The 26761-nt window shown below is 36.1% G+C and overlaps 1 protein-coding gene across 1 annotated transcript in view; it reads left to right on the forward strand.

Annotated features, from left to right (window-relative positions):
• The window catches only part of DIAPH2 (diaphanous related formin 2), an 868850-nt gene that overhangs the window by 555105 nt on the left and 286984 nt on the right, over positions 1 to 26761 (forward strand). The window contains exon 23 of the mRNA XM_031944530.1: positions 9297 to 9421. Within this exon, the coding sequence (XP_031800390.1) occupies positions 9297 to 9421 (125 nt within the window). The remainder of the gene's footprint in view (positions 1 to 9296; positions 9422 to 26761) is intronic.

Raw genomic sequence — 26761 nt, forward strand, 5'->3', positions numbered from 1 at the left:
TGGAGCCATAATTAAATCTACTCTGTCATTGACCTTGCTTAGGATTTGTCACTTTTCCCTTCTGTGACTCTACTCACCTTCCCTCTGGCTTTCCAAACCTAAGTATCCTTCCCGGACTACCATGAACCATACATTGTCTCCCCTTATTAGAATATAAAATTCCCCGAGGACAGGAACTGTCTTAGTTTCTTTATTTTTTTTTTTATCCCCAGTGCTTAGCATAATGTTTGCCATGTAGCATGTAGTAAATACATAATGTCTTTTTTTATTTATAGGCTAACGAGAGAATGTGTATCACCATCCAACTATTCTAGCCACTATTTTTCTCTCCCCCAACTCGTATTAAGAATTTCTCTTATTCCCTTTCTGTTTTTCTTATAAAGGTGCATTATGGGCGGACTGACTTTTGATATCTTGCCTGGCACCCTACCCATCACGTTTAAAGCTGATTTTCCAAGTTGTTCCAAAATCGGCCTATAAATAAATATTTAGAATAATAAACCTCCTTCTAATCTAAACTGTCCATATGTAGTATTCAATTCAACAAACATTTATTAAGCATCTCCTTAAGGTACTGTGCTTCATGCTAAGTGGATGAAGGTAGATACGGCCAAGTAAGTGGCAGCTAAATCCTTGTATACTTTTCCCAACAAATTAAACCTATATGTTACTTCACAATATACACACTTTGTTGTTGCTATTCCTATCCAAGAAGTTCTTATTGGTCACATACTCCTCCTTTTTCCGTGTTCCTAATCATGTTTTATTCACTTCACATTTTATTAAAAAAAAATTGCAAAATGTTCTTGGCAGTGCTTCCTGTGCTACCTCTAGTGGTGTTCTCCCACAGTCAGAGAGTTACCATGCTCACCTTTGATTTGATAAGTGGAGACCTTAGGATAGGAATATCATGAGGGGAATATCAATAGTTGAAAGACTGACAGCTCACTTTATTCAGAATGTCAAGCCAACCATTTCCTATATTCTCAGGAAGGAAACAAGTTGGAACATAACCCTGTCTTCACAGTTGATTATCATTATAATCTTGCTCTTTTGGCATTGATTATTCTCCTGGTCTGCTTACTTAATTTTGCATCAGTTCATGTAAGAATTCCCAGGTTTTTCTGAAATCATCCCATTCATTGGTACTTATAACATGATGCTGTGTCATATACCATAGCTTCTTCAATCATTGATGTGCATGTCTTCTGTTTCAAATCTTTGTTGCCAAAAAGAGCTGTTATATGTTGTTTTTTACCTATGGATATTTTCCCTTTTCCATCAGTCTCGTATAAGCCTAGTTGCAGAATTGCTCAAAGGATATGCAGCTTTTGGGGGGTTTTTGTTTTGTTTTGTTTTGTTTTTAGTACATTGGGCATAGTTCCAATTTATTCTTCAGAACAGATGGACAAATTCAAAATTCCACCAAGAGTGCATTTTTGTACCTACTTTCTCACAGCCCTTCCAGCACTTGTCACTTGCCTTATCTGTCACCTTAGCCAGTCTTAAGAGTATGAGATGGTATCACAGAATTATCTGATTTCTCTAATTATTCATAATATAGGACACTTTTTGCTGTTGCTAGCTTTGATTTCTTCTATTCAAAACTATCTCCATGTATCCTTTTACCATTTATCAGCTGGGGAATTGTTACTGTTGTTTTTATATTTGAGATATGTGACATTTATTACAGAATTTTGCTATGAAATTCCTTTTGAATTTCCTACTTTTCTTCCAATTATACTGCTTTGCTTTTGTCTGTGCAATTTTTAAAAAAATTTTTATGTTACCAGAATTATCCATTTTACCTCCCATGAATCTCTCTCTATCTCTTATTTGGTCATGGACCCCCCCATCCAAAGATCTGACAGGTAATTTACCTCAATGATTCTTTAATTTGCTTTTGATATTTCTCTTTGTCTAAATCATGTGCCCATTTTGAGCTTATTGTAAAATGTTGCTCTATACTTTATTTCTACTCTCCCCTCATGTTGTATCACTCCAGCACAATTTTCTTGGATTATTTCCTACATAATTGTGTCGTGGTTCTCTTTTTGATCACAATTTTCTGGCAGTCCAATTATTCTTAGATTTTTTTCTTTTTTATCCAGATCTATCATTTTTATTTTAAGATATTTCACATTCCGTTCTATTTTCTCACTATTTATAATCTATTTTGTTATTTCTCATAGCTTCACCGGCTTCCCCTTCCAATTTTAATTTTCAAAGAATTATTTTCATGTTTGAGACTCTCTACCTCCTTTTCTATTTGGTTAACTGTTTTTTTCATAATCTTCTTGTTTTTCTTGGATTTTAAAAAAAATTTTTACTCAGTATCTCTCAATTGATTTTTAAATTCTTTTTTGAGTTCTATAAATTCTCTCTGGGCAGGGAGCTATTTCACATTACTCTTTGAGGTAGAAGTTTTTTTTTTAAACTAGTATCCTCCTCTGAAAATGAATCTTAGTCTTCCTTCTTCCTATAATATGTTTTACTGATGGAGTTCTTTCTTCTTTGCAGGTATTTTTTTTAGCAATAGATATTAGTGTAAGCATCGCTAATTGTGGAGTGGGGGAATGGTTCTTCAATCTTTCCTTTAGCTCTCCCCTCTGACCAGGAACCCCAAACTACCCTACTGCAAGTGCCCACAGACAGCAGTGTCTCTGCACCACCCCCCCCCCCCCCCCCATGCTGTATACTCCTGGTGTGCTACTCCCTTCTCACCCAGGGCCGCATATCAGCAGCAGGCCTGGCCTGCCTAATCAGCAGAAATTCACTCCATCTTCCCGAACTCCAACTCAACAAACAATCTGAGAGATGAAAATCTCTGTGGTTTCTGCTGAGGATCCAGCCATACCCAACTCATCCAGGGAGGTCCCTACTAGGTTTTTCAGGGGAGCTACCCAGGAAGTGTTTGCACTTTACATGGGTTAATCCCAGCTTGGGGTATTTCTTCAGATCTTATTGAATTGTACCTTATCCTGCCCCAAATGTTCTTGATTTTTTACCATTCTATATTCACCCTGAGGCATAAATTACTTTTATTTGTGGGGGAATCTGGAGAATTTGAAATATACCAACCTACTCATCTTCTCAGAATCCTCCCTTTCTTTCCTCTTTCATTCAGTTCAGATGAAATTGAGATTGCAGGTGTTAGCGGTTTCCTTCCCTTTCCCCCATTACTTTAAAAATTCTTCCTTATGTACTTCTTTTACATTGAATAATTTCTCCCACTCTTCCCCTTCCTTTATTGTTCTCCCAATCAATCTCATTTTTCTATTTTCTTTTTGAAATCCTCTCTCGTTAATAGACTTGTGTCCATGTTCTTTAAATAGATTTCCCCTAACTGCCCTAATGATAATAAAGTTCTTAGATGCTTCAGGTTTCATCTTCTCATATGGGAAAGCAGAGAGTTTATTTTTAAATAATCTGTAACTTCTCAGTCAAATTTTCTATTTAACTCTGGTCTTTTCATCAGAAGTGCTTCAAAGTCCTTCATTGCATTAAATATCTTATTTCCCTCCTGTAAGATACTCATTTTTGCTTGGTTGTTTATTGTTGGTCGTAATGCTTTTTCCCTTCTGGAATATCATGTGACATGTTGTGTTTGTATGATGTAGAATTTTACACAATGGCTTTCCGGTTTTCTTATTCAATTAAAAGGGAGTTCTTCCCAAGTAATTAGTTTTCAAGTTTATCAAACTCATGGTTATTGAATTCTTCTATATTTGATAACTTTTTAATCTATTTTTATGCATTCTGTTCCATTTACTCCATTTACTCGATTTTTAAAATGTATGCTCAGATGTTTTAAAACTTAACTCCCCTATCCTTACATAGCCCCGAAGAATTAAAGATGAATGATAATTCTTTCATTTTTGTTACTAATTAGATAATCTTTACTTTTTGTTTTCCTTTGAAGTCCATTGAACCCTCAATGATGAGCTTTGTTTTCACTTTATCATAAACACATTTATTTATGTATTTTGTTTCTTCATTTGTATAGACTATATTCACACAAAATGAAAATATTAACTTTTAAATGTGTTTCAGGAAGAATTCAATTGTGTCTATTATTCAGGCCACCCATAATGTCCCTTTTCTTTTCTCTGGTTTTTGGATGCATTACCTTAATGTTGTGCTCCTTTGATGGGCATGCTACAAATAAGTGTATTTTGTTCTAGAAAATGACAGCGTGTACATTACCTTGCTGCTTTCCAAGACTCTTTCTACTTCATTTGTGCTTGTCATATCTGGGGGTACAAAGGAAAGAAGTATTACTACTTGGTGGTCAAAATTTAATATAGAATAGCGGTAAATTATTTAGTTCAAAAGGGTATGCTGTTAATTTTTCAAAAGGCTTTTTATATCTCTCTTCAGTCAGTGGAGGATTCTTTGTTTTCTAATTATCTCTCAAACTATTTGTACCAGTATTGCCATTAATAGCAATGGAAAGAGGAATTGGAGAAATTATGTAACATTAATTGTCATAATTGATTGGAAAACCACTAACATAATTGCTAGAAGCAGGGAAAACGTGTACTTTTTCTCTGCTAAAGCAAATAGATAAATAAAACCTTGGGAAAAGTTTCTGCTATATATAACACAAATGAGTATAGTGAGTTTAAAAAATTATATAGAGAGTACAAAGAAGAAACCTATATTAAAAAACTCAATAGCTATAATTTAATTTTTCAGGATTATAATTCAGATTCAGTAATTTAGCAGCAGATATAAAAAGCAGATTTTGGGGAGGAGGTAAAGTGCCACCAATTTGACTAATCATTCACTTGTAATAAATCAGATGAAAATGTTTCTACTGACATTAAAGCTCCCTATAATAATTAGCATATGTGATATGGTAGCCACAGAATTAAACTTTCAAGTCCAAGACCTCACAGGAGGCAAATGTTGCTAACCTTTCAGCGATACTAACCTCTTATATGTTGTTCCTTTTCCCACTGAACCACTCATTTTGTTTCTTGTGGACCAATCTTGTTTAAGATTAGGAAAAGATGAGAACAAAATCAGATAAATGAGTCATGTTAAAATTGATCAATGCCTACCTTCACAAGACACTAAACCCTGGAGGCTAAATTTTTTTCTAAAACTTAAAAACAAAGCAGAAATATTCAGTCTAAAATACTGATAGGAGCCCTGTAATAATTTTTAGCAATTTCAACAAAATCTTTTCACTTGATGCCATTAGTCTATAAATAATAACATAGCAGTTGGGATTCTATCTGATGAGTGAATGAACAGTGTATAGGAAGAACTAAATAGTAACAGGCTTGCCAGTCTTACCCATAAACCATTGATTTCAGTTGGAGTATCTCCCCAGAATATTTCAGTCTTGTAGTCCTTTGAAACCAGTGTCACTGGATAAGCTACAATTTGTTTTTATGAAGTTCTTTTGAAAATATCTAGAAGTAATTGTACTTGACACTTGTGGAGGTCTTTTCAGCTATCAGCCTCTTGTAATATAAGATGACCAAATAGCCCATAAAATAATACTTCTGATTAACTGAAGGTATATAATAAAACCAGCTCCTTTCCTTGTCTCTCCAAGGTGTACCTGTGAGATATCTTTTTGTTTAGTTGCATCTTCCTGCTTCTGGTATATATATATATATATATATATATATATATATAGAGAGAGAGAGAGAGAGAGAGAGAGAGAGAGAGAGAGAGAGAGAGAGAGAATGAATGAATTTAAAAGCTGATTTAATGAAACTCTTCTAGTGTGATTGCTTGTTATACAAGGATTTCACATGTAGAGTACCAACCATTAAATCATAGATAATGTAAACACCACATACTTCTTAGCACTGTGGGCCCTCTTTGACCAACTCATCACTGTCACTGCAAAAGTGGAAGGGAGCCACCTAAGACTAGAGGCCATTTTGCATTTTTCCTTATTTTGTTGATTTTTATGGCCAAAGACTCCATTGCCAAGTGGCCAGCTCCTCCAACTTTGGCCAGGCCTTGGAAAGCATATGCGGTCTGCTATCAGGACCTTAATCAAACCCTTTTCCAGCAAGGCAGAACTTGTTAAAACTTCTATGCAGCAGAGAAGTGACTTTGGGAAGGGAATTTTCCATAGAATGGGAGAAAAATGGAAGGATAACAGAGAGAGGCTTTTGTTACTTAACAATGTTAATACATTTTCCTACTTTATATCAGCCTAGGCTTAAAATAATATTGAAAGATTTACCTGTTACAGGTCTTTAGGATTTATAAAGCTCCTTCTTTGTGTAATAATGTAATCTCGATTTTTACATATGATGATCCAGAAACTTCATTTGGTGAAGAGACTTGCCCCAAATTGCTTAGAGAATGTGTCAGAAATCGACCTGGATCTCTTTGCTCCAAGGCTGCTTCTCTCTCCATTTTGTCTTGCTACCTGTCGTGATAATGCAATGCTCCTCTGCCGCTTTTTTTTCTCCCTTGTAAAGTTGCTAGGCAGATTCCTCACAGCAATAAAAGGTAGCTTGGAGAAATCAGCATGGTATAGTGAATGCAGGGCCTAACTGGAAGACAGGAAAGCTTTCATTTGCAATTCCCTTCCAATATTCAGTAGTGCTGTGAGCTGGAGTATTGTGCCTATTAACCTGTTTTCCTGTCTTAAAAATCAGGCCAGCATCCTTAATAATGACCTCACAGGGTTATCATATGGTTATCATTATCTTAGTTCAAATGAAATAATGTATTTAAAACCTTTGGCAGCCTTTAAAGTACTATATAAGTACTAGCTCTTAGCTTTCATTCATTTCCTTCTCTTCTGCAAAATGGGATAATGGCAGACTGTCAATCAGTCAACAACCATATCTTAAGTTCCCTTAGATGCCAGTTACTGTGCTAAGGAATAGAGATCCCCTTAAAAGAGGGGGCATTCCTATAAGGAAAGCAGCAGGTACCTAAGTGTGTACCAAATAAATCCCTGCTGGCTAATTTTGTGGGAAAGGTGCCAACTACTGAGGGAATCCTTGAAGGCTTTGTGTAGACAAAGGAGCTAGAGTGGACTCTGCAAAGAGCTGAGAGATTTTCCCAGGGCTGGGAAATGGAGGACTGTGTATGAAGACCAATAAGAATGCCCAGAAATTTTTGGGTAATAAGGGTTCAGAGGTAGATTGGGACCACGAACTTGAAATGCCCACCATGGGAATTCACTTATGATGATCATAGGTAGCGTTCGTATAGCTTTTTAAATTTTACAAGGTACTTCACTTATGTTAATTCATCTTTGCAACCCTATGAAAGTGGTGGTGTTATTATCCTAGTTTACAGAATCTGGGAGAGCTTTTGACTTGTTTTGGGTTACAAAGTCAATATGGGGCAGAATTTTAACTCAACTTTTCCTGTTGCCCAGTCCAGTATGCTATCCACTAAGCCACCTGGCTGCCAATATTTATCTTGATTCTAGAGGCAAGAGAGAGAGAGAGTCCTTGGTGTTTATTGATCGAGAAAGTTTTGTAGTCCAATGTTTAAGGATTGGAATGAGGAGGAACTTGAGGTGGGGAGATCGTTCTGGTGGCAATTATAACAGTCTGGGCAAGATATGATGTAGAGAGGGTGCTTATAGATATGTATGTATAGATGTGTGCATATAGGTAGATGGGAAAATATAATTTCTTCTTTACTTTTAGGAAGGTTGAAAGTCATTTGGCTGATTTTTTTTCAAATCTTATTAGTATTGAAGAGTTTTTTGAGCACATCTCACTCCTAAACAAGCAGTGGGTGAAGTCCTCAGTCCTTTTATACCATCCATGTCCCTAGTGAGCCCAGGCACACTTAGTCCACTGTAGAATGGCTTCTCTGTGACACAAGTGAGCTAAGTAATCATTGTTTCTTGAGTCTGCAGGCAAGCAGCAGAGAAGAATGGATCCCTTGAATAATTAGCCCAATGCATGGCACACCTGCCTGAAAGGAATTGATTTAATTTTGAAGTCAGAGAGTTTGTTTTCCTTCCTACCAAACCCATCTTTTAAATAAAGCCAGCAATGATTGCTGAGCCATTAGGAGTGCTTTGACAAGACAAAACTCCCTCAGACTTCTCCAATACAGAATCATTTCCAAGCTTGTCAGATCTGTGCAAATGAAACTAAATCAGATGCTGCTATTGGAACTGACAGATTAATACAAAAAATAATTTGTCTTTGGTGTTGGTGTTTGATTTTCAGTGTCTTGAACTTCCATGTCTATTTCAGGCGATTTCTCTCTTGAGTTATGAAGGTGTTCATGTCAGAATGAGGAATTCATATCCAAAGAGTTGGTTGCAATAGTGGAATGTGTGTGCTGGGGGAGGTGGGAGGGGGCGGTGGCTGACAGGCTCTGGAATTTTCTATTCTGATCCTCCTATGTTTCTCAGAAGAAGCCAAACATTTCTCCTGAGCTAAAAGAAAGCACTGTAATGTGATTCTGCTTTGCTTTCCTTTGCTTAGTGTGAGTTTCTCCGAGTCCTGAATTTCGAGGCCCAGTTGTCCCGCATTTATGCCATTCGTCCCTGCTCATTTAGTAGAAACCCCCAAATACTGAAACTGACAAATATGTCTTGTCATAAAACTGGTAGTCGTGTGGTAAGAACACGCTATTTGCAGAGAGGACTAAGGGGAAACCTTTCCAGGAAAGCTGGAAATGGGACATTTTTCTGCAGTTGGAATGCAATTGTTGAAAAGTTTCATTTTCAAAGAAAATAAAAGCAGAAAAGTGCTAAATCATGTTAGTGATAACGAAAAGAAATGGATTCTTGTATTAGCGGCTATACTGAAGTTGTGTGTATGTGTGCGTCTGTCTGCAAATTCTCTCTGTTCAACGTTTCATTTTTTTCTTCAATATTTGCAGGTTTTGAAGATGCAAAAAAAGAAACATTGCTAGCTTTTGGTTTTCAATAAAAGAAAAAGATTTGATATAGTTTAATATTAAATCATTTATTTAGCCAAGTACATGCATTAATAAGATTTGTTTGAACCATAGTTTCTCTTTAATCTTCAAATTAGATTTTAAAGAATGAAATATTAGAATTCCCATCAATGAATTTAAATAGACATGAATTCATTTGGACTAATGGCTGAATAAAAGGTAACATTCTCTCATTAAACATGATGATTTGGTATAGTATATTATACATTTTTACTTATTTTATGAAGAGTAGAATTGTTATAAGGTATAATGCAGAAAAATGAGTTTTTAATGGGACTCTTGTCTACCTTAAAAAGGCCAGTTGCTTTACCTTGGGTTGTCATCATAGTTGAACAGCTGATGGGAATGTCCCTGTAACTCTGTACTTTCTTCTTCAGTTTCAGCTCAAACTCTCAAGAGCAATCTTGATGCCATGGAGCAACAGATCACTCGCTTGGAATGTGACATTAAAAAATTCCCTAAGACAGAAGACAAACATGACAAGTTCGTGGAAAAGATGACTATATCCTTTCTTATCTCATGGGGGAAATGGGGTCAGGTCTAACTTCAGGAGCTTATTCAAGTCTTCTTTACATTTCTCTTTTTACCCTGACTGAATTTTAGTAGCAGCCGAAAGAGCCTTTTCAGTGTTGGTTTTTATTGAAGGGTTTGCCGTTCATAAGGTAGCACTGCTGCCACTTTACATTGTCTCAAGCACCTTTCTGTGGTCCTCAGTCTGTTGTTTAAGCAGAAAGTTTTTCTACTAAAATTCTATACTGAGAAGAGAAATCATAACATGGTTAGAAACCCTGAAGGTTTGTATTGGGAGGGTTCAATCAACAAGTGTTGATTAAGCACTACTCATGGGTCAGGTACTGTCCGGGGCACTTAGGATATAATCATAAAGACTGAAACAATCTCTACTCCCCATCAGCTCCTATTCAAGTGGAAGAGACGGCAAGTGACTTTAAAAATACCTGCAGTGCGAAAATAAGGGGTAAGTACAAATGTATACAACCTAGTTAAATTTAAAGGAATTTATTTTTTTTTAATTTTTTTTATTTAATAGCCTTTTATTTACAGGATATATACATAGGTAACTTTACAGCATTAACAATTGCCATACCTCTTGTTCCAATTTTTCACCTCTTACCCCCCCACCCCCTCCCCTAAATGTCAGGATGACCAGTAGATGTTAAAATATATTAAAATATAACTTAGATACACAATAAGTATACATGACCAAAACATTATTTTGCTGTACAAAAAGAATCAGACTCTGAATTATTGTACAATTAGCTTGTGAAGGAAATCAAAAATGCAGGTGTGCATAAATATAGGGATTGGGAATTCAATGTAATGGTTTTTAGTCATCTCCCAGAGTTCTTTTTCTGGGTATAGCTAGTTCAGTTCATTACTGCTCCATTAGAAATGATTTGGTTGATCTCGTTGCTGAGGATGGCCTGATCCATCAGAACTGGTCATCATCTAGTATTGTTGTAGAAGTATATAATGATCTCCTGGTCCTGCTCATTTCACTCAGCATCAGTTCGTGTAAGTCTCTCCAGGCCTTTCTGAAATCATCCTGTTGGTCATTTCTTACAGAACAGTAATATTCCATAATTTTCATATACCACAATTTATTCAGCCATTCTCCAACTGATGGACATCCATTCAGTTTCCAGTTTCTAGCCACTACAAAAAGGGCTGCCACAAACATTCGTGCACATACAGGTCCCTTTCCCTTCTTTATAATCTCTTTGGGATATAATCCCAGTAGTAACACTGCTGGATCAAAGGGTATGCACAGTTTGATAACTTTTTGAGCATAGTTCCAAACTACTCTCCAAAATGGTTGGATTCGTTCACAACTCCACCAACAATGCATCAATGTCCCAGTTTTCCCGCATCCCCTCCAACAATCATCATTATTTTTTCCTGTCATCTTAGCCAATCTGACAGGTGTGTAGTGGTATCTTAGAGTTGTCTATTTGCATTTCTCTGATTAATAATGACTTGGAGCATCTTTTCATATGACTAGAAATAGTTTCAATGTCTTCATCTGAGAATTGTCTGTTCATATCCTTTGACGATTTTTCAATTGGAGAATGGCTTGATTTTTTATAAATTAGAGTTAATTCTCTATATATTTTAGAAATGAGTCCTTTATCAGAACCTTTGACTGTAAAAATATTTTCCCAGTTTATTGCTTCCCTTCTAATCTTGTCTGCATTAGTTTTGTTTGTACAAAAACTTTTCAGTTTGGTATAATCGAAATTTTCTATTTTGTGATCAGTAATGATCTCTAGTTCTGCTTTGGTCATAAAGACCTTCCCCTTCCACAGGTCTGAGAGGTAAACTATCCTATGTTCCTCTAATTTATTAATAATTTCATTCTTTATGCCTAGGTCATGAACCCATTTTGACCTTATCTTGGTGTACGGTGTTAAGTATGGATCAATGCCTAGTTTCTGCCATATTAGTTTCCAATTTTCCCAGCAATTTTTATCAAACAGTAAGTTCTTATCCCAACAGCTGGGATCTTTGGGTTTGTCAAAGACTAGGTTGCTATATTTGTTGACTGTTTTATCCCTTGAACCTAATCTATTCCACTGATCAACTAATCTATTCCTTAGCCAATACCAAATAGTTTTGGTAACTGCTGCTAAATTTAAAGGAATTTAAAAGGGAAAGCTCAAGGAGGGAGGGGAAGGGGAAGCAGAAGATAGTGTCTGAGTTACATCTTAAAATAAGAAAGGGGCCCTGTGAAGTGGGGGAGCAGGTGTGAGGACAGAGGTCATTCAGTGGGAATGCAAAAGCAGAGAAATGGGAGAGTATCCTGTGTGAGGGGAACAGAGAAGACTGATTTGGAGAGATCATAGAATGTGGGGTGGGGAATAATGTCCAAAGAGGCTGGAAACGTTGTTTGGGGTCAGGTGGTAAAGGGCGTTAGTTAAACGGAGGACTTTGTATTTTGTTCTAGAGGCAATAAGAATCCATGGAGCTGATTGAGTAGAGGAATCATATGGTCAAACCTATACTTAAGGAAAATGACTTTGGTCCTGATATATAGAGAAAGGAGAGTAGGGACAGATTTGAGACAGGAAAACCTATGATGAGACTTGCAATAATTTTGATGAGTTGTGATTAGGACCTGAACTAAAGTGTTGACCATGTGAGTAGAGAAAAGTGGTCAAATGCGAGAGATGCTGAAAGAAAGAAGCAGCAAGATTTAGCAAATGATTTCTACATATGGGATATTCCGAGGGAATCCTGAAATTCTGTGTGTCTATATCAGTGGTTCTCAAAGTATGGTCTAGAGCATCCTGGGGCTCTCTGAAACCCTTTTAGAGGGTCTACAAATTCAAAAATAGTTTTTATTTCCAATATGGTAAATGTCTAGAAATACAATCCAGATAAACAAAAACGCTTTGGAGAGATCCTCAATCATTTTTAATAGGATAAAGATACTGAAAACAAAAGTTTGAGAACCAGTGGTCTATATATACATACATTCTGTATGGCTGGACATCAGAGTCTCTCTGCCTCTCTTATGAGTGTGTGTGTGTGTGTGTGTGTGTGTGTGTGTGTATGCAGGCTTGATCATGTTAATAGTTTGCATGGTCATTTAGAACTCAGTATAGATATATAGAAACCAAAGCAAAGCTAGAGAAAATTGCATTTGTTTAGCAAGAAGGTCCTTGTGTTATAAAGTTTGAGTTCTCTGGAAAAGCTGGTCTTAGAACTGCTTCCTTTTCCCTCTGACAAGACCCTTCTCTCTAGTTTGTCTTCTGGCCTGGTTTTCAAAAATACTAAAACCATGTCCTACTCCTTTGGGTATTCATAGATATCCTGAATTGTAGATTGATATCGCCATTTCATCCCAAAGGGAAGAAAGAAATGCTCTTTATTCTTATCTGATAATAAGTCAGTTGTTTTAAGAAGTGCATGGCACTCATCTTTTTTAAAGGTTAAAGCTGTTGCTCCTTTGTCTGCTTTAGTTTCCTCTTTTTCTTCAACTAGAGATCGGTGTTACTGAGCTGCAGTTACATCAGAATGATCACCTAATGATGCTGGAGAATGTAGAGAAGTTGCTATTCTTTTTGTTTCTCCTTTAATGATTAAAGTTGATGAATTACCATTTATGTACCCAGGATATGGTAAGGAATGCTAAGTCTTAGCAGATTATGTGGGTGGATTTTTCAGGACAGGGAAAGTCTAGTTTTTCATGAGTGGGATCAGTGAAACGAATTGATAGTTCTGTCAAAGGATGCCCATCCATCATGAAGTTCGTATTTATTTTATGACTAATTTGGTCCTCTTGCATTGATGCCATTAATCGATGGCAGCCAACACCTCCTACTTTGTCCTCTTTTTGATTCTGTTACTTTCTTCATGTCTTTGAATTCTGATCTTTCCATTGTTAACATTTTTTTTAAACGGTTGGCCTATAGCCACACAACAGCTTGCAATACTGAGAAGCTTTTGTTGTTCATTTAGTAAAAGAAAAGTAATTTCAAACCCATATGAACTTGGCCTGGGCTTCTTATTTTATTTCTCACTTTATATGCAGGTAATTAAGGCATTTAAAAATGAAAATACAGTGCCTTGTGTATCTGCAAGTTACAGATGAATGGTTTTTCTTCATTTAAGTGGCACTAAAGTGTGACTGTTTGTCCACAAGGGGATTGGAAACTATATTAAAATGTATGGGACTGTTACTTTGCACGACATAAAAAAAGACAAAATAAAACATGTAGCAAATTATTACACAGAAATAGTTGGAGTATTGAATTGAGTGAGTTGTTTGCTAAAGTAGAAATTATTGATTCAGGCTGTTACAACTCAGCCCACCCTCCAAAAATGCGTTCGTACCTTGGAAACCCCCTTGGGTAGCTAGCATGAGAAGAAATAAGCGCACAAGTAAGCCCCTTGTGTGTCTGTCTACATTGAATGGCTGAGACACCTACTCAGGGATGACATATTAGATGCAGAGTTTGACAACTTTATAGTGTTTGAACCTGTTTTAAAATTAAGGCTGTGATTCTCCATATTGCAGTTTTCTCTGAATCATAGGTTTAGAAATGAAAGGGATTTGAGAGGCCACCTGCCTCAATCCCCTCATTTACAAAAAAAGAAAACTGAGGCCCAGAGAAATGAGATGACCTTAGGTAGCAGGTGCTCAGACCAAATTTTAATTCAGGGCACCAGACTGCAAATGTGTATAGTTTGTATTTCCTAATCGCTGCCTAACCCATCTGCCCCTTGTGGCATTTTATCTTGTGTCTTTGACTAATTAAATTGGGTATCATAGAAGTAACTTCCCCTCAGAAAGACTTCACTTACTATAAGAATATAGACTACTGGAGATCTGCACTTGTTTGTAACTAGGTGTCATATATGGCTACCATAGCCCATCATCATGCACTCTCGTCAGGAAGACAAATGTTTTATGAGCTCATGGGCAGGACTCTACATGCAGCACCTCTAGAAGTCTCAGAACCATGTCATTTTGAAATAGGAAAGGGTTTTAGAGAGTTTCCTAGCCTCCTTGTACAGCTGAGAACACAGACCTAAGACAATCCTCCAAGTTAGTGGCAAGATGTGCTCATGATATGGCAGTCTGGGCTGTGACACACCTGTCAAGTAGAATAGGTCATAATTAAACATTGTCACAATAAAGCACATTCATGTGTAACAGTTTTCTTTCGGTGTTCAAGCTGATTACCTCAGGCCCAATGCCATCGCTCTAGAATAGGGTTCTAAAAGGATGGTTTCAATAATGCACAAAGTTTGCAGTTATAATTCAATTACCCATAATACATAGGTTGCTGGGTACCATCTTCTATATTCCCTGAGGCTATGAGAAATTGTGTGTATGTATATACATATTGTGTGTGTATGTGTGTGTGTGCATGTACGTGTGTGCCTTGGTGCAAATGTGAGAGGTCTGATTGTATCTAATTTGTTAAATGTGAAAAATAGGATCTGTTCGAGTTAGGTAGTAGGGGGAGCGTTTGTGATAACAACAGCTTGCTAATTGTTTGGGCCATTTTTTCACTGACTTGAATTCAGTTAGTATTCCTATCTTCATTCCTTGTAATTTTGGGCTTCTTAATTAGAAGTGCCTAATTGAGTAGTGTGACTATGAATATGACTTCCTCTTTTAATCTCACCAAGTCCCTTTGTGCCCTTTGCTTCTCCTGATATGATGGAGGACCATTTTCCTAAGCAGTGTTCTTGGAATAGGTTTTTCATATGCCTTGATGTGCATTCTTTACATCATAAACTGCCTTAAAATTCCATTAACGTTATTGCTTTGATTTTGTCAGCAAACATTTTACCATGTCTTTTCTGTTTTGGGGGAATTTTTTTTTTGTCTGTAGCAGAAATGTCTGTTGTCAGAAATCAGCTTACCTTTTTGATTGACTGAGGGCTAACTCGGTTCTCTGAAATAGAGGACAGGGAGTGGCTGAGCACAGTGCTCCTATTAACACATTGACAGGAAGTAGTGACAGAATGTTAATGACATTAGCACCCTGTCAAGCAAGGATCAACACCTGGAGTTTCCTTGTCCTATGGGGGAAAAGGAGTGAGGAGAAGTAATTATCAATTATATTTATGAAGGGAATCTTTTCTAAGCAATTCAAAAAAGATTGAAGGTTTCTGCTGCAGGGCAATTGTATAGTTCTAATCTGCTACTCCTTTCTATTAAGATAATCATTTCTGAAACGGGAACAGAAACACAAGAGACTTACTTAATCCCAAGGGATACAAACTCATTTTTCCCAAGCCTTTTTCAGTAAATGATAATCAGAGTTAAAATGAAGAAGTACACCTAAATGTCAGATGTTAGATCAATAAAATTAACAACAAAAATAAATCCTTTCCTTTTCTTTTGGTGCTTTTCCTTCTCCTCTCAATGTACCACCGCCTGTCTGTTCTGCCAGGATAAGAAAACAGGGGAAGAACAGGAGACGCAACTAGTCTGAGGTTGTTTGACTGAAGGAGTAAGAGTTTTCTCAAGGAGTAACATGGAGAGGAAGGAACTGATTAAGGATATGGATAGGTCATTTGTCATGAAGAGCAGAGGATATTGAAAGATATAATTTCAGAGAAAACCATTTTGGAAAATTACTGCTATTTTTCCTTTAAAGGGTAAATTTTAAGATTGATTGAGAAACATAGTCAGGCATTGGCTTTGGGTAGGTTTGGCTCGTTTGTTGAAATCAAGACACGGCCGAAATTATTTTACATTAAAGCACAGAATGCTTCCTCGATCGTCTATTGATTAAGGGTGCATTTTCTCTCGAGTCTCAGTTATTTTCTTTATCAGAACAGAAAATGAAACCCTTGAAGGTGATCTAATCTAGCCCTCTATTTTCCTTTTGACAGTTACATTGTTTATTTTTGCTCCTAGTAGATATTTCAGAAGATGTTTTTCCTTGTGTTTGTATACCTGTGAGTATGTATGGACTCACTTCAGTTAAAGCATATAAGTTTATCAAGAAGCCTCTTTCCTGGTTTAATTCTTGCATTTTCAACATATGAAGAACTTTTTTTTTTGCTTGAAATTATAATTAATTTACATCCTGGATGCATGCCAAAAGCATCTTAAAGTAGGAAACATATAAACAATCTTACACAGAATCAAACAGTGAATGTGTTTTATATTGTGAGAGTCATTCCTGACCTTTTCATTATAGATACTTTTACCTTTGGCTGAGGATTGGACAGGACTATTTTCAGAAGCTGTGTCAGATTCTGTCAAAACCCTAAAGCCCTGCCAACCTTGTGGCAGGTGATTTTTCCATTGAAATTGGTTCGAATAGATTTAGGGACTTATCCAAACCAAACTTTCAAACCTCCAGAGGTTTGCCTATTACTCGTTTACATAGAGCTTAACTACAGTGGTTTCCTCTTTCAACATTGACTTTTTTATTTAAAGAGCTTAATCAGGAGCTCTAATAACACGGGATCAGTCTGTTCAAATACAAATGAAAAATGCAGCTGCCAGAGGTTCGTCCTGCCGACCAAAAGGCTCTCGTGGCTGAAAGGCAGTGTCAACCAGAAAATGATCTTTTTTACAGCAAAAGATCTATTTTTTATTGCTAGGTCATATGCTTGAATTGAAAGTGCATAAACCCTAGTTTTTTGGATTTGTACCTTCATGCAAGAGATAGAAAGAGACTACAAGATTAACTATGTTTATTATTGCCCGGAAGATGTACAAAATATTAGATCTCATCATATGTCATATTAGTGGCTTATTTGTAAAAAGCATTTGATGTGGGAGAGAAAAAACATTCCCTTTAAGACTCTCAACCACATCGCTCCCATTGAATACCTCGATATTATTCAAAGTTCTTTGGAAGGTAGAGCATCAGAAGTCAGCTGGTTCTCTAATTCTTTAGTCCATCAGGCAAGATATAAAACAGAGAAATGTACGTTCACCAAAGGTATTGGCCATTGTCATGGAGAACATCCTAAGTTATTTGCTATCCCTGGTGAGTTATATCAGATGCTCTTGTTTGTGGGTGACATCATATTGGTGATGTGTATTCCTAAGACATCCTAGAGTTTCTTGGAAGGCATCTCTTGTCACTCAAAAACATTTGTCCTAGCTATCCACAGGGGAAAAAATAAGTACATAGATAATGGCTCTTGTCCAGAGTGTGAAATTCACTCTGTTGAATGAGTGACCAGCAGAGCATATCCATCTTTGTATGTGAATGTTTAATACGAGAGAGACAGAGACAGAGACACAGAGAGAATTAGAATACAAAGAAAGGTACAGTGATTTAAATAGTTTTAGCCCAGAAGTAACCTGGAGAAAGGAGAGCAGGATGGACTTGCCTTTTGGAAATTGTCAGGCTCCTTTACTATTCCCAGACTTTTTCTTCAAACAAAAACTCATCTTTTGAATGCTGATTTTCTCTCCATATTTATTGTATGGCTCCAAGCCTTGTAATGCAGCAGTCTGTGGATAACCAAAAGCATTGTACACACTATGGAAAGGGGCATGGTGGATATGAACTAACTTCAGTATAAAGCAAATAAAGAATTCATCATCTTGGGTTCAAATCTGGTCCCAGGCACCTACTAGCCTTTGTGACTCTGGGCAAATCACTTTACCCTGTTTGCCTCAGTTTCTTCATCTGTAAAATGAGCTGGGGTAAGAAATGGCAAAACCCTCCAGTATCTTTGCCAAGAAAACCCCAAATTGTACTCAACAAAAGAGTTGAGTGTGACTGAAAATGACTTGGTAATTATGTAATGATATTCTAATGTGACACAGTTTGTTTAGTTATTCCCAGTTAATAGTCATCTACTTTGTTTCTAGTTTTTTGCTGCCATCAAAAGCACTGTTATGATGATTGTGATGTATATGTAACCTTTTTTCTATCTTCAGTCTCCTTGGAATACATGTCTATCAATGGAATTTCTGGGTCATAATTCTAAATTGCTGTCCACAATGATTGGCCCAATTCACACTAGGCAATTAGTGTATGTGTCTTTCTGAAGTCCTTCTCAAATTTAATATTTCCATCTTTTATGGAAATTTAATTTGTTGGATAAAACCTCAATATATTAGGCCTTCTTGTGGCCTAATATTATTTCTTCATTTTCACATGCAGTAATTTGTGTAACCATTCCTTACCGGATGGGCATTCATTTTGTTTGTAGTTTTTTGCTTCAATAAAACAGTGCTGTTATAAATATTTATGTACATATGGGTTCTTTTGGTTTTTCTGTGACTTGTTTTGGGGGTATACGCCTCATAGTGCTATTGTTGACTGAAAGGGTAGTGACATTTAGGATATTGTTCCAAATTGCTTTCCAGAATGGCTAGATCATTTCATAGTTTTACCAATAGTAAATGTGCTTGTCTTTCAAGAGTCTGTCAAATACGGACTATTTCATCTTTGTTGATCACAATGAGATTCTGGGATTTATATTTCTATTATTATTTGTGATTTAAAGCAATGTCTTATGTGGCTAGCAAGAAGAGCTTGAGCTTCTTTTAAGAAGTCTTTGAATATATTCATTGACTGCTTGTTCATTGAAGAATTGCCCTTGGTCTTATATAGGGAAGTATTGCAAATATGTGTACAAATCTTGATTAATTGGCTTTTATCTTAGATTTTAAGTACAAAAAATTTTTTCTTCCCCACTTGAAGGTTCCCCCTTTTATACCAATAGGATTGATTTTGTTTTTGCAAAACTTCAATTTCATGTAATCAAGATGATATCTTTTTTGTGTTTTATAATTGCCTCTATCCTTTCCTTGATTAAGAATTCTTTCATCCAACTGTTTATTAAATGTCTTCTATGTGCCTGGCACAGTGCTAAGGGGTAGGGACAGAAATATAAAAAAGAAAGACAGTCCATGCCCTTAAGGAGCTTAAAAACTTATAGGGGTAGACAACACACAAAAGGAAGCTGAATAGTGGGGTGGGGGGACATTGTGAAATCCAGGGCAAGGAGTGAAAGCTGGTAGGAAATGGAATAAGAGATGACTAGTCTGGGAGTCCTTCTTAAATGGAGGTTTTGGAAGGATGTTTTGGCTCTACCTTCCAGCCCTTTTGATCAGAGGCAGGAGGGTATTTATGAGGTGTGAGTACCACAGCTAACATAGTATTACAAAATGATAAGTTTCCATTTTGAATTTGCTCTGGTATATGTAGTGTAAGATTTTGATCAAAATATAAATTCTCCTAAATCATTTCCATTTTCCCAGCAGTTCTTGTAAAATTACAAGTTCTTCCCCAGGTAATTTATATTCTCATTTTTATCAAACATTCTCTTATTGAGTTCAGTTGTTTTTGATTCCTGCTTAACTAATGTCTTCTGTTCTACTGATTTACCTTTCCATATTTTAGCCAGTACCAAATAGACTTGCTATTTACTGCTTTAAAATATAATTTATTTCTGGAGATACTATTCTCTTTTTATCCCTACTTTGAGAAAATTTCCCTTGAGATTCTAGACCTTTTGTTTCTTCAAATAAATTTTGTATCTTGCCTAGTTTTATAAAGTAACATACAATGTCTCTTTTTGATGCACTGATTAGTATTGCTCATTCTTTTTTTTTTCTTTCTTCCACTTTTTTCTTTTTTTTCAAAACATTCTTTGTTATAAGTGAAACTCACTGGAAGGCATAAAGGTGAAGGGATATAGCAAAATATCGGCAAAAAAGCAAAAAATACCAATGAGACCCTTTTTCTTTTCTTTTTTTAAGTAACAGAACAAAAAAAATGTCAGAATTGCTTTGGATCTTAGAAAGCAGAATTGTGAATGTCAGAGCTAGGAGGTACCTTAGTCAATAATCAGTAAACATAAATTAAATACCTATTATGTTCCAGATTCTGTGCTTCATATTGGTGGTATAAATAAATAAGAAGAAATTTATTGCTTGTCATCTAATGAAGAGACAAAAGGAAACAAAAAGCTGAAGAGCAGAGTGTGTGTGTGGGAAACCACTACCTGGTACCTGGGGTAGGGAAATGATGTTTGTGGAGTCCAAACCAAGCAAAGTAGATAAAAGAAAATGTAAGAGGCTGAGCACTATATAAAGGAAGACTTTGGGAGGACATTTTTGCTCTGCTTTCCAGCTCTCCAGTCAGAGGAGATTGGTAACTAAGAATGTTTGAGAACATATTTCAGATCAAAAGCTCAATCTGCAGGATGATAAGATTTCAGGTGATGATTTTATCCTGGAGGAAGTGTGATATTCATGGACCAAGCTGAGTTGCTGATAATAACAAAACACAGAATGTCACAACTAGGAAAGCCCTTAAAACATGGAATTGAGAGTGTCAAAGTTGAAAGGGGTTTTGAAACATAGAGCATGAGATGTTAGAACAAAGAGGTATCTTAGACTATAAACTGTTGTAGTGTGAAGATAGCTTAGAACAAAACATATAATACTCAAAGGACCTTGGAGGTTATTTCATCTGCTGATTATCAGCTTTTGGGTTATACAGTTTTTGGCATGGTGCTTCTGTTTAATAAATACCTTTTTAGCCTAAATAACCTATCTTTTAAATTACAATCATTTCCATTGAAACTCTACAGTCCCAGGGGTCCTCAAACTTTTTAAATAGAGGGCCAGTTCACTGTTGGAGGGCCAGACTATAGTAAAAAACAAAAACTTTGTTTTGTGGGCCTTTAAATAAAGAAACTTCATAGCCCTGGGTGAGGGAGATAATCGTCCTCAGCTGCCGCATCTGACCCACGGGCAATAGTTTGAGGACCCCTGCGACTTTTCTATCCTCGGAATAAATTGTGTTATTTTATCTAGACCTACAAAGTATTCTCTTTGTAATTTGGTACAACGTTAACCTTGTAAATATATTTAGGCAGCATTATTGCATTTATTATATGAATATGACCCAATTATTAGTAATGAATATTCCTCCAGTTATTTTAGTCCTTCAATGTTTTGTCAAATAAGGTTTTGAAATCAATTTGATTTTGATATTCCTTGAGTGTTTTGTTTTGTTTTTTGGTAGATTGACTTCCACATATTTTGAATAGGACTTCTTCCCTTTCCATTGTTTTTTTAATTCCTTTATTTTCTTGTTTCTATATAGAAATACTCTTGGGTTTTGTGGGTTTATTTGCTGCTTTTTGTTTTAGTTTCTTAGTTGGTCCTCTGAGATTTTCTAAATAAACTATCATGTCATTAGCACATAAATTTGTTATTAGTACATAATTTTGCCTGCTCTTTATTTGTGTTTTCTCTTTAATTTATTTCTTTTGTCTTGTTACTACTAGTAATTTTATTTATGTGTCAAATAGCAGTGATGAAAGTAGATGTCTTTGTTTTATTCTCGTATTTACTGCAAAAGATATAATATTTCCTCATTTTAAATAATACTAACCTTTGGTACTAATATTAATAAAATGACCTTTGTATTTAGATTCTTTGTGGGGTTTTTAGCATAAATAAGTGTCATACTTTGTCAAAGGCTTCTTTTGCACCTAATGATATAATCACATCATTTGGAGTGCTTTGGGTTTTTTTTAATATGATGCTATCTGTTGATTTTTTTCTAGTGTTGAAACTTGCTTGCATTCCAATGAACAGTATTTTGATAGCTCTAGTCTTTTTGGAAGGATTACATTTATTTTATTTTTTAATTATTATTATAGCTTTTTATTTACAAAACATATGCATGAGTAATTTTTCTTTTTTTTAAATAGCTTTTTATTTACAAGTTATATGTATGGGTAATTTGACAGCATTGACAATTGCCAAACCTTTTGTTCCAATTTTTCCCCTCCTTCCCGACACCCCCTCCCCTAGATGGCAGGATGACCAGTAGATGTTAAATATATTAAAGTATAAATTAAATACAAAATAAGTAAACACGACCAAACCGTTATTTTGCTGTACAAAAAGAATTGGACTCTGAAATAATGTACAATTAGCCTATGGAGGAAATCCAAAATGCGGGCAGGCAAAAATACAGGGATTGGGAATTCAATGTAATGGTTCTTAGTCATCTCCCAGAGTTCTTTTGCTGGGTGTAGCTGGTTCAGTTCATTACTGCTCCACTGGAACTGATTTGGTTCATCTCATTGCTGAAGATGACCAGGTCCATCAGAACTGATGTTGAAGTATTGTTGAAGTATAGTATTGTTGTTGCAGTATATAATGATCTCCTGGCCCTGCTCGTTTCAATGAGTAATTTTTCAACATTGACCCTTGCAAAATCTTTTGTTCCAACTTTTCTCCTTCTTCCCCCCACTCCCTCCCCTAGATGGCAGGTAGTCCAATACATGTTAAATATGTTAAAGTGTATGTTAAATCCAATATATGTATACATATTTATATCGTTATCTTGCTGCATAAGAAAAATCGGATCTAGAAAGAAAAAAAAAATCTGAGAAGGAAAACAAGAATGTAAGTGAAAAATAACAGAAAGAGTGGAAATGCTGTTGTAGTTCACACTCATTTCGCATAGTTCTCTCTCTGGGTGTAGCTGATTCTCTTCACTGCCTTCCGTCATATCCCATATCAGGCTCAAAATGAGTAGGCAAATACACTATAAATGTTATACCTTTTTAAAAGTTAAGAGAAAATGAGACCAAGTAGTCACATAATGACTTAAGTAAGAAATCATGGCCACACTAAGGAAAGAGGGAATTATAACACATAAAATAGGCAATTTTGATTGCAAAACTATTTTTAAAAGCATTTGTATAGATAATATGAATAATGACTGACTAAGAAAACATGGTTGAGGAAGAAAATGTATTTTTGTAAAATTTCACTATTGTCATTCTTTCTTGTATCATCAGCACTTAGCACAGTACATAGTAATTAATAAATACTTGTTGATTGATTTGTATCCTATATATTCAGTGAATTTGCACAGATATTTACTTGGTAAAAGGATATATTGTAGGTAGTCATCCATTTCACTTAGGTTATCAAATTTATTGGCATAAAGTTGGGCAAAGTAATTCCTTATTATTTCTCTAATTTCCTCTTCATTGGTGGAAAATTCTCCCTAACAGGATATATTGTAAAGAAATAAAGGAACACTTGAAAATATGCTCCAAGGCACTAATAGGGAAATAAGTACAAATTTACTGACACCACTTACTCAAGTAGACTTGAGGAACAAAGGATTGAAGAATAGAGGATAGTATAGAGATGAATTCATTAATTATTTAGGGTCAAGGTTGAAAAGGGAACAACATAAAGCTGGAATAGAAGTGGTGGCCTGGGAGAATACTGAGGAAAGGCAAAAAATCTCTGTGAGGGCAATCAATAGGTTTGGAGTAAGTGAAGCACAGGGTAAGATGGAATGATAGAGGAGGTTTTAGTTATATAAAGGAATTTCAGTCCTCTTGATCTTGGAAGTGGAATTCTTGTGAATGGTGAGACAAAGTGGATGACTTCCATTATACAACTTATATGTAGTGGAAGAATATGTCTTAAGAGTTGAAGATATTGAGGAACTAGGAGACTGGGGTGTTGGAGGAAACATCAGATTAGAGCAGAGGTCAGCATACAGAGGAAGAGTATGCACCAAAAATATGACAAATCTTTGAGAAGGGAGCAAAATTTTTCTGGTGGCCAATAGGCACCATAGATTCCTTGTGGGATCAAGGAATATATCTAGAATGTAAAAAAATTCAAAAGAGGTGATATTGTTGAGTACCGGGGGCAGAAGAGGAGAGTGTAGAAGTGGCAAAGATCAGGAATAGGGCTGATGTGAATGGGGAATGAGAAAATGAATGGTGCTAGGTGATAGAGGGTAGCATCATTTTCATTGCAACAGGAAGAGATGAGTGAGAGTCACAGATTGGGACTATGTAGCAATTTTTCCCTCACATTTATACCCTCCAGAATTCTGTGAATGGCAAAAGTTCAGTAGGAACCATTGACAATCAGGACAATTCTGAAAGTAGCAGGTGGGATTTATTTTATATATATTTATTATATTATATTTATACATATTTATTTTATATATTATATAGATATATACACATACATATACACACATTTTGAAAAAGTTATAGTTTACTTGTGGTTTTTGTGTAGTTGGAAATGTTCTTTTTTGGTGTTTAATTTCTTAATAAAAAAATGTAAAAGTGGTTGTTAGTGAAGAAGGCAAATTGGGTTTGATGTTATGATTGGGAGTAAGAAGTTAACTTTCTGTTCCTCTAAGGGTGACGGTCACTAAGTAGTCACATGTAGTCTAGGGCTTTTTCAGAAGCTAGTGATCTCTGGACCTCTTTGGCCCTCTCTCTCCCTTCTTAGGCGGCCAGTTGACAGAGTCAATCAGGAAGACCTGAGTTTAAATGTGATCTCAGACATGTACTGGCTGTATGACCCTGGGCAAATAACTTTAGCCTGTTTGCCTTTGTTTCCTCATCTGTAAAATGAGCTGAAGAAGGAAATGGGAAACCATTCCATTATCTTTGCCATGTTGGACACCACTGAAATTACTGAAGAGCAATACCTTCTTTAGCATTCCTCTAATGAAATTTGCTCCAACAATTGTAGGATAAATTAGAATTCTTGAAATACAGTGCTTCTTGTTTCAGTACAAAACATTGAGTGACCTTTTTTCGATGGATTGGCTGGCTGTATATGGACAAGTTGTTTAATTTGCTTCTGTTTACTATTGTTAAAGGAGCATCTATTCCTCTTGGCCAGAAAATGAGACTTCTTCCTAGAACTTTGGGCTGGCACATTTCGAGATGACTTTTGTATAATCATTTCATCTTTGCAAGGACTTAGTGTCTGCCATTACTTTGATGATTGCTTTCTAATGTATGTCATTGGTGACCTTTTTGTGTATGATATTTGATTCTGCAAATGTTGAATATGTTCCTACTTTGTGCAAGGTGATGTTCCGGGCGTGTTGGTGAGATATGTCCAGTTGCTCTCATGTGATTTTGATACTATAAAATTTTCAGCATCTTAATCTCAACACAAGCCTCTCCAACTGGTGCCAAGGTAGTTATCTTGGCTCTGATTTGTCTAAGCGTGTTATCTCCTGCTCTGATGCCTTCTTCTTTCTGAAAAGGGAGGCACTTAAGGGAAGAAATGGAGCATTTCTGATGGGGAAGGGGCACCAATAGCCGAATCCTTTTTATTCTATTGAAGTCTCCACCACTTGGATTTGATTGTGTTTCAGTAAAGTATCTTATCAAATGAAATAACATATGTAAAGCCCCTTGCATACCTTCAAGCTAGATCCTATTGTTCTCAAAGTATGTCGTAAATATTGATGGTTTTATTCCTCCATGTTCATTGACTTTTTTTTAAAAACCAACACATGTTCTTAATTGCCAAATCTATTTCAGTTGGGCCTTTGAAGCACAATCACTGCAATTTGCTGCATTCGTCAAAAATGACAGGCTAATTCTTTGAGCCGTAACAGTGCATATGAAATTTGATTTCTGTTGATTTTCTGAAGTGTTAGCAGAATTTATTTTTTGGACACATCCTTTATTGTTGTTAAGATTCCCATGGCATAACAGAAGCTGGTTTGCTTAATTTTGAGGCTGAGAAATACAGTTGATCTATGAGAATAAGCTATCTAATATTTGCTATCCAACCAAGAAATGATGGAGATGACTGGAAATATGCACATGAAATGGAATTGATTTTGCTACACAGGATGCTGCCACTTGGACTGTGTGTGGAGTTGATTTGTAACATAAATTAACTAGCCAATTATTGATTGTTCCATCTGACTTTATCCACATTAAGAATCTGTAATGAGTTGCCAACTTGTCAGTAATAAGAATGGTGTATATGAATTGCAATGGGGGTCGTCAGCTGTATCCTAGTTAGATCTTGCAGTAAATGTTGCTCAGCTCTACCATCTGCCACATGTCCCTTTTGCATAACATTTTAATCCATTAAAGTGGTTTTTTTTTCATTAACCTGTTAAGGCCATACTTACTGTCTTTATAAATAGCATCTGCACATAAACAGCTGACCTTTGCAGTACCCTGAGCCCGAGCTCTCTTTGTCTTTGGACTGTCATTAAGATGAGGGATGACAATCCTTAGAACTGGAACAGTCTATTCCCACAGTCACACTCGAGACACATCCTAAGTCTCCAGTAATTGTCTCACTTCTTACATGAGGATGAAATTTGGCCATGAGTTATTGTTTCTCAAAGTAACTTGTTTAGCAGAATAATTTCTTGAGAAATTCAGCTCTTGCTTTCACTAAGCTGAATGGAAAGCAGGAAGTATCAGATCCTATCTGTAGTCTAAACTAGAAAAGAAAGCCTCAACTTCCTATCCCCTGGAGTCCAACAGCAGATAAGAGAGCATTGGACCAGGAGTTAGGAAGGCCTGAGTTCTAGTGTAACTTAAGGTA

Source organism: Sarcophilus harrisii, chromosome X, assembly GCF_902635505.1.
Source record: "Sarcophilus harrisii chromosome X, mSarHar1.11, whole genome shotgun sequence".
NCBI classification, from domain to species: domain Eukaryota; kingdom Metazoa; phylum Chordata; class Mammalia; order Dasyuromorphia; family Dasyuridae; genus Sarcophilus; species Sarcophilus harrisii.